The 13,103-nt window shown below is 34.8% G+C and overlaps 1 protein-coding gene across 1 annotated transcript in view; it reads right to left on the minus strand.

The window, feature by feature from the left end:
- The window catches only part of CNTNAP4 (contactin associated protein family member 4), a 222,609-nt gene that overhangs the window by 15,464 nt on the left and 194,042 nt on the right, over positions 1 to 13,103 (minus strand). Inside the window, exons 18-21 of the mRNA XM_039888850.1 lie at positions 5,956 to 6,195; positions 3,843 to 4,067; positions 1,429 to 1,562; positions 542 to 629 (exon numbers count right to left, since the gene is read on the minus strand). Of these exons, the coding sequence (XP_039744784.1) occupies positions 542 to 629; positions 1,429 to 1,562; positions 3,843 to 4,067; positions 5,956 to 6,195 (687 nt within the window). The remainder of the gene's footprint in view (positions 1 to 541; positions 630 to 1,428; positions 1,563 to 3,842; positions 4,068 to 5,955; positions 6,196 to 13,103) is intronic.

The following is a 13,103-nucleotide window of genomic DNA, read 5'->3' on the forward strand; positions in this document are numbered from 1 at the left end:
AAGCCTATAAATATTTATGAACTTAACTATTAACCTTCGCAAGGGCCAATATTTTGGTCACTCACCCATGGGTTTAATCCAACATTGTCAAGACTGTGAGATTATGTACAGGGAATGTAAGGAATGATTAATCAAGGGACAAATAACAGAAGAGGCCCCCCAAAATTCCATTTACTATCTTGGACAAAATCGTCCAGGTTACCTGTTATTTCTATCTTTGTTATTCGATATTTTTGAAGTGCGAGAACAATATCATATTTATGCTGGATTGAGGCACAGCAGAAACCAGAGTGGCATTACAAAAGAGAATGCCTACTTAGCCCACAAGTCCCTACTCATGATTCACATATTCTGAGAAAGTACAGTTGCTGCCTTGATTATCACTAACTTCATAATTAAAATAAGGCAAGGGATTTCTTTTGGCATGATGAATTTTCAGTGTGTGTGTATATATGTGTGTGTGCATGTGTGTATAGAATATGACCCTTCTGATCCATGTCTATGTATCATGACCAGGGCAAAGGTTGTTTCTTTTACTTACCTAAAATCTTGCCCAGTACAAGAGATTTAACTGCACTGAATTCGGTACCTGATGACAGGTGGACTTGTCTCCTTGCATTCTCATCAATCTACAAAATATCCAAATGATGCCATTTTGTTGAGAAGAGGTCACAAAGCAAAAGGCGAGGCTGAGGAAAGGAGGAGATAAAATAGGCAATTGTTAATATGGCCCCAAAGACAGAAAAATAAATTTTAAAGAGTTAGCTATTTATAAAGGTGAATATTATTTTCTAAACTATTTCTACACTACCCTCAGATACCGCTGTGCCCTACCTTTTATCCTCTTAATCACTTTATTTTTCTCCACTGTATGAGAAATTCAAAGTAGTCAAACTAACAAAATGATATGACTTATTTTCACCCTGATACTTTTATTTAGCTTGGTATTTTTACTTGAGTCATTCAGCTAAGAAATTTTCCTCTATATAGAAGGCCAAAATATTAGTGCTTTTCTTCAAAAGATGGTAGAGTGAATAATTTCACTCTCTCTGCTGTGACTCACATCATTTTTTATATATTCTCATATTGCAGTAATTAATTTCTATGATAGAATTTGGCTGCATTTATACCTATCTGAAGTAAAATGATTTCATCAGAGTAGTGATAGTCCTACCAGTAGTACATAAACTAGACAGCATTTCCCTCCTGCACAAAATAAAAAAGATGAGGAAAGTTTGCATTTTAAGTATCTTAGAATCTAATCCCATAAAAAACTGTGAACACTGATGATCTACATATAATCTGTGCACAAGCAGCACTGAAAGAATGTCTGTGTTAATTCCATTTATTATCAAATTTCTGCTGTGGGTCCTTCATGCTGAGGAGTCTTAATTATATCCATTGCTACCACTGGATTTACTATATTACCTCTACAAAGACCACTTCTTCTTCTCTGTTAATCTTTATATGGTGGAGCTGCCCATCAGCCATGTTTTTGAAATCAAAGGTAACAACATCAGGTTCTTGATATCTATTTAGCTTGTACCTTATCTGCAAACTTCCTAAAAAAGGGGGGAAAGTTATATTTTTAGTTAAAATTGTATTTTAAGAATTATTTATAATAACTCGGAATATTTGTTTGTTATTTAATTAATTTCTGGAGCAATAATTGAGTGTGTATTCTTTCATCGTAATTTCTAGAAGTCAGTTTCTATGTGAAATTGCACTATTTTCAAAATCAAGACCAAGGATATTGCTAATAAGCAGGCTCTTTCTCACAAATCCTTAATTTTTCTGCCCTAGAAGTCAATATGCAGTTAAGCAAAGGCAAGTCTCTGTACTAGCCCCTAATTTTAAAAAAAATAAGACTTGGTATATTATAAAATGTCTAACTATTATATAATATTGCAATAACATTCTGTTTGTATAATCTCATCTTTTAAATATACATATATGCCACTCCCGAAACACAATTGATTAATGAAATCATAAGCAAGTGTAGTTTTACTAAAGATGAGAAATATTTGGTCAAATGGCCATGGTCATAAAGTTTGGAATAAAATTAGAGTTAAATGAATGATTTTTAAGCCAAACTTACTATTAGAATTAATACTATTCAACTGCCTACAAAAATGTCAATTAATTTACTTCACAGAATCTCTTCCAATTTAATAAAGAAAATGTCCTAATGTATAGATAAGCTTTAAGCTCAAAATGTATACAGTGAGGGTAAATATACTTATTGAACAATATTATTTTTTATTTTGCTATTCAGTGCCCTTCAGGCACATTTGATTTAGTTGAAATGACATATTCACATGTTTATAAATTTGTTTATTTTCCTCACACAGAGAATTTATAATATTTTTTATCTTTTCATATGTCTATTGGCCATTTGTATCAGCCAACAGACATAAGAAAAGATGGTCAACTTCACTAGCTATTAGGGAAATACAAATCAAAACCACAATGAGATACCACCTCACTCCTGTAAAAATGGCCATTATCAACAAGACAAGTAATCACAAGTGCTGGAGAGGTTGTGAGCAAAATGGAACCCTTATCTACTGCTGGTGGAAATGTAAATTGGTACAGCCACTATGGAAAACAGCATGGAGGTTCCTCAAAAAAATAAGAATAGAATTACCATATGACCCCGCAATCCCTCTTCTATCCTCCAAATTTGAAAACATTTATCTCTAAAGATATATGCACCCCGATGTTCATTGCAGCATTATTCACAGTGGCCAAGACATGAAAACAACCAAAATGCCTATCGATAGATGATTGGATAAAGAATGGGTTATTACTCAGCCATAAGAAAAGATAAAATACTGCCATTTGTGACGACATGGATGGACTTGAGATAATCATGCTAAGTGAAATAAGTCAGACAGAAAAAGTGGAGAATTGTATGATTTCACTCATATGTGGGATATAAAACTAAAGCAACAAATGAACAAGACAAACAAAGAAACAAAAACTCATAGACACAGATAACAGTTTAGTGGTTACCAGAGGGAAAGGTGGAGGAGGTAGATAAGGTTAAAGGTGTCAAATATATGGTGACGGAAGATTTGACTTTGAGTTGTGAATACACGCTGCAATATACATGTGATGTATTATTGAACTGTACATTTGAAACCTATATAATTTTATCGACCAATGTCACCCCAATAAATTTAATTTTTTAAAAAATTTTATCTTTAGTTAGGTTATAGGGAGGAGAAAAAATAACAGTAAATGAGTTTCTGTGACAAGGTTTTTGTAGCATACAGATGTCCTAATCCATATGCCATTATCTTACATCGATGTACCGGCATTTCCCATGACCATTTTATTGCCTACAATTAGATCCAACAGATAATTTTGTGGAAATTTTCTTACATATAAAACTAGTTTGTTAACATTCCTTCAAAACATCTCTACTTTGATTTGAAGGAAATATTTGTTATATACAGAAAGGCATCTTATTTCAAAAAGAACCAAAAAACTGATACTGATATTTATATAGAAAAGTAAAGAGCTTCTAGCAATAATATATATTTAATATAATAATATTTATATTTAATAATAAATATTTAATATAAATAAATTTCAATTCACATTGGATATGTAAAATTATCAAAATTATAGAGAGATAAGGCATCTTAATTACTTTAAGTAATTCTTTTAGATTAAATTTATAGCATAGTACTGAAAAAACAAAATCGAATATGAAAAAGAGGCATGCTTTTTTCCCCCATTTGTAGTTTGAGATGCTAGAACACAAGAATGATCCATATTATTACTGATCTAATACTCTAACTCAATTTTCTCTCTCTCATCTAAAAGGCACTCACCATTTTTGGCAATGATAACGGAAAGGTATTCTTTATAAAAGGAGCTCACATAAAGCAGTAAGCTTGGTGTTCGTGTTGTTCGGAAGCTAAATTTGATCATTTCTCTGCTCAGCCTCATATCACCATGAAATGAAGCAGCGTGGGAGCTGGAATTTTTACTTAAGGGATAATTTTCTTGAAAATTGTAAATCACAGATGAGCCAGATCCAAAATATGCAGAAATCTCTGAAATGATATATACATTTTATGTTAAAACAAATTAAGGACAAGGATCTCATTTCAGTTATATTAACTGATTTTTAAAATCAAAAATAATGAATTGTATAACTATAACAAATAGTCTCAAACCAGAATTAAATAACAGCAAATTAATAGAGCTTTCGTGATGGTCCTTGAAATGGCTTTATGTTAGAATTATATGTAATTAATTCACTATTTAATGTTATAATTGAAAGCTTAATGCTCTCCTGGGTTCAGACATTAACAGGGCTTCTTGACTTTCATCTCTCTTACCATCCATTTTTTAAATTTAAATTTTAAGTCCCATCTATTATTTTGTGACTAGAATATACTAGTCTTCCAGTAACAGGGAGAAAGGAAATTTGAGGGATCCTTTTATCTTCCAGGATCAACAGGCAGAAATTTTCCTTTATACCTAAATACTTTCTCATATTTATTGTGTACTACAAAAAGAATGCTAAGTCAGGCACTAATATGAGAGAGGGAAAATGGGCAATTTTGTAGCAGTGGTTAACATAAGGAACTGTCCAGCATCTTTTCAATCATTTTACAAAAGCATAATATTTTCCTTATACGAGATTAATATCCCAAATTCACACGAGTGTGCACACATGTGTGTGTGCGTGCACACACACACACACACACCCCAAATATATATGTATAAAATGAAGAGGACAATGGGAGGGGTAGTTTTGGATCCCTGAATCCGATAAAGGGCCAGATGATGCTTATAGGTAACATAGCAATGTGCCCGCTCCGTTGGCACCTCAGGAGATTTTGTTGGTTTATTTTTATTATCTATCTATATACTTTTTAAATTCAATATAATGTGTGGATGCAGAATAACATTCCTGATTGCACTTAGCAAGATGAACCAGAACTCATTTAGATTCAGAAAATGAAGATGTATTCTTGTGAGGAATGGTCTTAATTCTAACCTTAAACGTGAAAAGTCTCCTAAGATGGTAGCAGCAGTGTGTGCTTTATGACTACTGGTTGACTTTAAGTTATAACTTACTCCTAATTTAAAAAATGATTAGAAGAGTACATTTTTGGCAGCTTTTCATGAAATAATCCCAAATGCTTTCTTTGCAAATTGGGGGTGGCTTCAATTTACAGCCAATTTTTGTTAACTTCCTTCCAGAAAAGGTTCAGTAATACAGAATCACTTAATAAAACAATTGAATTAAATTGGATGACAGTTTTCTATGAGAAACTATGAAAGCATAACAAATGTTAGTATATTCAGAGAAGTCTGTCCAGAACACTTAATGCTACGCTCAATTCTTTTTTCTTCCATGATGTAGATCAGTGAATGAGACAAGCTGAAAAATATTCCACTAATTTACTTTACAATCAGATATTCGATATATCATGGAGCAAAGTGCCTGAGTATCTCTATTTTGTTATACATCAATATTTAATGGAAAAGTTATTTATATTCCTAGAAAAACATGTGTTTGGCAAAAACACACACAAAAAAACAATGCTTCCTAAATGTCTTTGCATTATTGCCGATCTTCATCAAAAATAACAATAATGCCTTTAAAAATTTTAAAATAGAGAGCTGCCCCAAGGGGCAGGCTGTTGACGACCATATTAAGAGCATTAGACAGAAAAATGCAGATTGAACAGTTAACACTTTAAGATATCTAAAGGCAACTATTAGGGGATTTATCATTAATAGTCACTAGCTTTTTAAGAATTGAGGTTAATATCTAAGAAGTGAAGTGTGACTTGCATAAAATAGGCAATTTTCAAAAAAAAAGAGAAATGGGAATATTTTTGTTTCAAATAGCAATGCAGATAAGAACAGTCAGACATTTTATTCATATTGGGTAAGTTACCTGTTAGGGGACCATGTCATACTTACCATTTGAGCAGAATGGCCCCGTGTATGCAGAGAAAGTGCAGTCACAAGAGAACCCACTGGGCTTTTCTCTGCATCTCCCTCCATTGAGACACAATTTTCCATAGCTGCTGCAATGCCCTCTACAACCTGGCTCCACTCCGGGAGTCACCTTGGCTCTCTCCTCCAGGTCCAGGGCCAGCCCGTTCAACTGCAGAGACCGAATGCACCCCAGAAAGCCTCTCTGTCTGGTGGCCGTTCCACCTAAAAGGGAAATACTGCAAATGGAAACACGTTCCTAGGTGTTTTATTCAGGACTTAAAGACCAAACAAAACTGAGGCCTCAAAGAGAATGGCAAAAATTTGATGCACAAGAATATAATTTTGGAAGCACGATTTGTGGGAAAACATTAAAAGACTTCAAAAAAAATTAAAACATTCATTTAATTTTTTTCAGAAGTTGATTTTGCTACGTATTTGTTGTCTAAGAAAATATTAATCAAACTTTAAATTGAGGAGCGTTTTTGTTAGTCTGTATTTTGAAGAACAAAATTAAGGCTACATTTTACTTTTAATCCAAATAACAGTGAGATGTATTGATATTCTTATGTAGAGACTAATATTTTTGCAATTTTAAATAAGCATACATTTGTGGGTAAGTGTGGTTTGTCTTTCATATTGAAATCTGATCCTGATGACATAGACATACAGTTTTACTTTAGTGAGAATTGGGAAGAAATTCTCGAGTTCTTCTAATTTGTGCACTGATGTGGTCTTTTGGTTGTTTTCTGTTTTTGTTTTTGTTTTGTTTTGGTTGAATGTTTTCAAATGTTGGTCCAGTGTTCATTGTTTTAAGCTTGAAATGATTCTTAACAAAATCGGGGCAGGGGACTGATGGAGAAACACAGTGATACCAGCTAACATTTATTGAATAAAATAGAATAGGCACTCATCAAGTCACCCCTGAAGAGGCCTAACATGTTTGGGTAGGATCAGACCCTGTTCTCCAAAGGCAGAAGTTCTCAAACTTTAAGGAATATGAGTATCACGTGGAAAAGCTTCTTAAACATACAAATTCAGGGGCTCACTCTAAGAAACACTGATTTTGTGGGCCGGAAATAGGGCTGTGAATCTAAACAGTTGACAAGCCTCACGGGTGAATCTTATTCAGACAATCACCTGACCACATATAAAGCTCTAGCCTAATAAGAATGTAAGCTGTAGGTGGACTCTCACATAAATCTGTGCCCAGAAATACCATAAATAATGCTCAGAATGTGAAGTGACAAAATAGTACTCTAATCTAACCAATCTGGGCAATTCTCCCCAGAGGCACTTGGATGGTCATGGGACCTCTAAAAAGGAGCTTCATCTTTGAACAGGTGATGCTGCTGCCGCACCACCAGGATCTTATACCTGCTCGGTACATGTTCTCTCTTCCTACAACGTGTTCACACCCTCCTGCCCCAGCTCATGTAGCTAGCTCCTAACCCAGCCTTAATTACTTAAAATCTCCTATCCTCACAGATTTTTGTATTTCATAAATAAAACTTGGCCAGAAAGACCGTAAATAAATGGGTCTTTGTCATCATCTAACAGGCTTTACGTTCATGTCTTATTAGTGTCCCTCCATCGGCATGCACATTCGATGAGGGCTGCTTCGATCACACAATCCCCAGCACACAGAACGATGCCTGACATATAAGAGCTGTGCATTAATAACTACTTACAATAATAACTAATTAATTAGTAATTGACTAACAATAACTATTAATACTGAATTTATTATTAATCATTAATTAATGCAGTTGTTCATTAAACCAGATTATACCTTAGGAGACTGAGAATGAGGATAAAACTCAATGAATATAGAATAAGTTAATTCTATACTGTGGGATAATGAAATACCACAAAGAGGAAACAAAAAGCATTCCTGAGAATTCTGGGTTCATGGCACTCACATGCTTTATAATTTAGATTCATAGACATAATGTTCTCTATTCAAATGACTATATTTATATTTCTGTATTCAAATGGATTCAAGTGACATCATTTACACCTCTTCAATGAAGAATATAAAAGTCTTTAGAGCATGGGTCAGATTTTCTATTTCTAAATCCAGATGCACTATGATATGGAGCCAGACGTGTTCCAATTCCAGTTGATGTGGGCATGACAGAGAAGAAGGAGTTGATTTTATCGGAGTTTCAGAACAGCTGACTCCCTTCTTTCATTTCGCCTACGTTTACTCAATCTCCTGCCATTCTTGAAGTCTCTCTTCTCTCTTATTCTCAGGACTCCTTTTTTTTCTCTTCCAAATCAAAGCTGCTACTCACCTTAGCTTCGCACCTCCCTATTCTCCCACTTGGCTAACTCAACTCAGTAAGTGTCTAGGACTCAGAGTTAAGTCATTTACTTAGATTCTTCCGGCATCCTTGCTGGTGTTTTCCTTCCCGGGTAAGGTGGCCGGTAGCTTTGGTTTTAGCTATGGTCCCGGAACTCTTTGGAGGAGGGCCAGATGCTGTGAAATCTGGATTAGAAGTGTACTCCTGGTATATTTCATTTACTTCATGGTCCAGTACTTTAAAATCATGGTATACAGTTTATAATACATAGTAATGTTAAATCACAATCTGTAATGTATGTGTCACTCGGAAATATCCGGTCTCTCTGATTTAGGTGTTTATCTCAATCTACTAGTGACATAATAATAGCTAACTGGGATCCAACGACTGAATACAATCCGTTTTCATCTGTTCCAACTTGTTTATTCTTGTTGGTTTTATTCTGTTTTGTTTCAGATGATGAGAAACTAAAGGCATAGAGAAGTCTAGGGATAAGCCCATGGGCATAGCTGAGAAATTTTAGAATGAACACATTTAGTTAGAGGCAAAGGTAGGACCAGAAACTACAGAGAGAGAGAGAGCCAAAGAAGAAAACTTCCATTTTCTTCTACTCTTCAGATCATTTTTGGTTTGAATGGCATTTCAGTTCTATGTTTTATTTAGCAGCTCTTTGCCAGACACTGTGTCTGACGCTGCAAGTACAGAGTTATATGCAATTGATCCTGCTCTCAAAAAAACTCACAGTCTACGACTACATTTAGACAGGGAAACACATAACTATCTCGTGATGCAGATGGTAAAAATATATACTATGGAGAAGAAGGTCAGACAATGGGGATGCTGACAGGAAGGAATATATGTATACATGCATGAAATACATGCTTAAATAGTACATATTTGTAATTGTGAGAAAAAAATCAATACTCAGCTTTGGAAACAGGGCTTCTTAATTCTTAAAAAGTTAATGTTTACCTAAAGAAATAGTTTTAAACTATATTTTTAAGTTAGCACAAAAGTAATGTTCATTAAATATAAACATTTGTATCATACATGTATTAGGATTTTTACCTTACCATTAGGTTTCAAGTTAATAACTTTTTATTTCAAAATGTAACTGTTCTGGAAAACATAGATGTTGTAAATAGGATTGGGCTTGAAAGCTTAATTAAAGATCCCATTGCCTTTTCTGGGTTAGAATATGTCTAATTAAAACAAGTTGCAATTTGATTAATTGATTCTGGATGTTTCTGCTGAGCTATTATGTTTGGAACTGTCTTCCAATTAATTTTCTATCAATGTACCTGCCATACTATATCAGATATAATGAATTCTGGAATTTCCCTGAGTCTTCTGTGGGACAAATGCCTTACCTTTCTATGTGAATGAGTATAAATGAATCTGTTCATGACAGTATTGGAATAGCGCACCTAAGTAAGTGTGCTAGGCGCAGAGCAGAGATGGAGGGGGCCCAATCCTTTCATCGCGTTCATCACTCTCAGAAAGTTAGTCTACATGACGTAGGCCATTGTCACGGAGTATGAACGGACTCTTACCTATGCCAGTTTTCCATGACTTTTATGGCAAAAAGACCTTTAGTTTTTAATGGCAAATTATTTATATGCTGCGATTGGATATTACTGAGGATTAATTGGGAATAACTACAAAATTCACCCAAGGGCCTTAGAGAAAGGAGGAAATCAAGATCCCCACACTTCTCTTCAAAATTCAGAGTTACAGAAGTTTGTCTAGCAACGTGCTCCCTGACCATGGCACTGGGCAGAGAAAGGCAAAGGCAGCTAAGGCCCTGTCCACAGATCAGCTTTGGGGCAGGAAAGTGAAAGGACAGGCGGTCTGGGCCCAGGGCCAAGTCGGGGGATTGAAAGGAAAAAAAGTGTTCTTCTATACACCAGGCACTGGATTTTCAGTCCTGTCCTACCCGGCCTTCCTGAGGGAAGACAGCCTTGCAGAAATGATGGTATTAGTTAATTTGGGAGGCTGGGGGATCGGAAGCCCAGCTATAATTTTCTCGGTGAGCAAAATGCTGGGAGGGCTGGGAAGAGGCAAAATGATCTCCTCGTGTTCAAGAAACTATTACGGTCGAAAGAGGCAGCTGGTGTAAGCAACAGTGACATAGGCAGAAAATTCAGTCGCCTTTTCCCAAGCCAAAGTCAGCGGGAAGAACCTGTCCTTGTGGCAGCAGCAGCAGGACAAAGCGGGGCGATTTCGACTTCTCACATGTCAGGGCCACAGCAGCTCTCTGGTTTGACCACACTAAGGCTTATTTTAAAGAAGTGAGTTGTCGGTAGTATTAGTCATGCATATTCTCTGATCTCAAGAGATCCTATCCAAATCCTGATTTTAGTCAACAATCACTCAGACTTGCTCACTGGATATGGAAAAGTACACTGGGCTTCTGAGGCTAAACATGAAAGAGACATCTCAGGGAAGGGAGAAGATAACTGAAATAAACAATGTGATTACATTAAAGAGAAATGTGACTTTTAGTGCATTGCACTTCGATAATAGGGGAACATATTTACTGCAAAAGAAAATTAATCTGAAATAAAAATCAGTCAAATGTAAAGTTATTTGGCATTCTCTTCCTGTAACTACATTTTAGCCTATAAAAAACAAACTGAGTGTTAAAAAAAAAATCTACTGTAATTAAGTACTTTTGTTTATCAAAAGACACCATTCACAACATGAAAATATGACCCATAGAGAGAGATTGGTAATAAATTTATGTGAAAAGGACTCATCCAAAATACATAAAGAATTCCTATAAATTTTTTTTTTCAAAGAAGACAACCCTATAGAAAACGAGCAACAGATCTAAATAGCCACCTCATGAAGGACGATATGCCAGTCATCAAAGATTTGGCAGCGTCTCCTAATGCTTAATGTACACGTATCCTACAACCCGGTGATTCCACTACTATGTATACACCCAACAGAAATACAAGATGTTCACCAGAAGACCAGTACAAGGACGTGCTGGCAATGTCCAACTGAGAGACCACAAATGCCCATCGCAGCTCATAAACACATCTTCAAACTGGTACTGCCTGTTTCCCAAAAGATCCCCAAGTGGTACTAATGTGCAACTGAGGCTGAGGAACAACCTCCGTACGGAGCTTCCATACATCTAGAGGTCAACGTCAACCTTTGTGTATGGCATTTAGGGACTCAATAAATGGTTGTAGGTTTGATGTGATTCAAATGTAATATAATTGACTTCTGAGTCTACGTCAGGAGTCCTTACTTCTCCTTCAGGCTCTAGTCACAAAGTATTGAAATGGAGTTTGCCCCATTTAAAAACCTGTCAGTAAAAGAATTTAGACTGTAAACAAAAATTGCAGAGCTGGTTGAATGAAAATCAATTCAAGGCTAATTTAAGAAGCTTCTAAGAAAAATGCTGAGTTTACAAACCAAAATAGAAAATGACCACTGTCACATTTCAGCTCAAAAAAATGACTGATTCTTTTCTCTCCATCAGTTCTGTGGCTGGAGAATGTGAGTGTATGAAAACTCAAGGAGTGACTCTGGACGTTGAGTCCTTGGTGTTAACAAGGTCAAAGACCTATGTTTAACACACTAGTTAGCATCATGTCAGTAAACTTAGTTTATAAGGTAATGAATGTCACCTTGACATAGGACTATTGAGGTTATAAATCACACTTATACAAAAAAGGACAAAGTAAAAGAATGTGAAAAGGTCAGTACAGACCCAGTGCCAAAATTAAGAGCAAGGATAGAGAAAGATGGGCTACAAATAGAAGCTGAATCATCATTTGTATTATAATTAAAAATGCCAAAAGAAAAAAATGAAAAGCAATGTGATGTTGAGATTATTTGAGGAAGGGGAGATGTTTGTTTCATTGTTTCTAATCTGACTATCATATTGCATTTATGTTAACTTTTCTCCTTTTTTTCATATAAAGCTTTTTGTTCATTATTTAATTACTCCTTCACTTTGCATGGCATCCTACAGTAGAGATTAGCTAAAGCTAATTGTTCTAATATTTGGAACTACAAGGATTATTAAAATCCACCTGCTTTTTAATTCTTTGATGTACGGTAACACTAGTTGAATCTCTGAAACTATCATTTCCTTATCCCTATTTCAATTGCCATATAAAATTGTTTTGCAGCTGAATCACGTTTTTAATTATGCTTTCTATTTATTTTTACTATTTTTTTTCTCAGAAGTTAAAGCATTAGTCTTGCCTCAGAGTTTCAGTCTGAAATGTGAATATTCTTTATGATTGGACTTTAAGGAAGAGAGTAAATCAAGCAGTGGAGAAATACATTGAATTCTTTTACATTATCTCATTGCAGTAGTCACCTCTAGGATACTGAGGAAAATTTTAAAGTTTTAATCTAAAAAAATGTAATGTCAATAAATATCATCAACACAGGCCTGGAAAGTATAATTTAAATCAAAATTAACATATATTCAAATGTCCACAATGTTTAATATGTACATAAAAAGTATTAATGGTAGTATCTCAAACACATTTCTCCATTACTGAAATTTTTAATATTTCCTATTTTTATTTGTATTTGAAATATCCCACAATAGTTTTTATGTTTTCTGGTAAATTTGTTTACAAAAGGTCCATTTTTGATAAAAGCTACTAAATGTGAGATGATCAAAAATTTATCTTATACTAACACTAACTTAGTCTTCCTGTTTTGTCTTACATTTACAAAGATTGTGTTTTCATGTAGTTAAAAATGTTGTTGTTCTTGTTATCATCATCATCATCATCCTTATCATCAGTGTCTAGATTTAAAACATTTTTCTTAGGGGAAAAAAGTTATAAT

Source organism: Pteropus medius, unplaced genomic scaffold, assembly GCF_902729225.1.
Source record: "Pteropus medius unplaced genomic scaffold, Ma_sr-lr_union100, whole genome shotgun sequence".
Lineage (NCBI taxonomy): Eukaryota > Metazoa > Chordata > Mammalia > Chiroptera > Pteropodidae > Pteropus > Pteropus medius.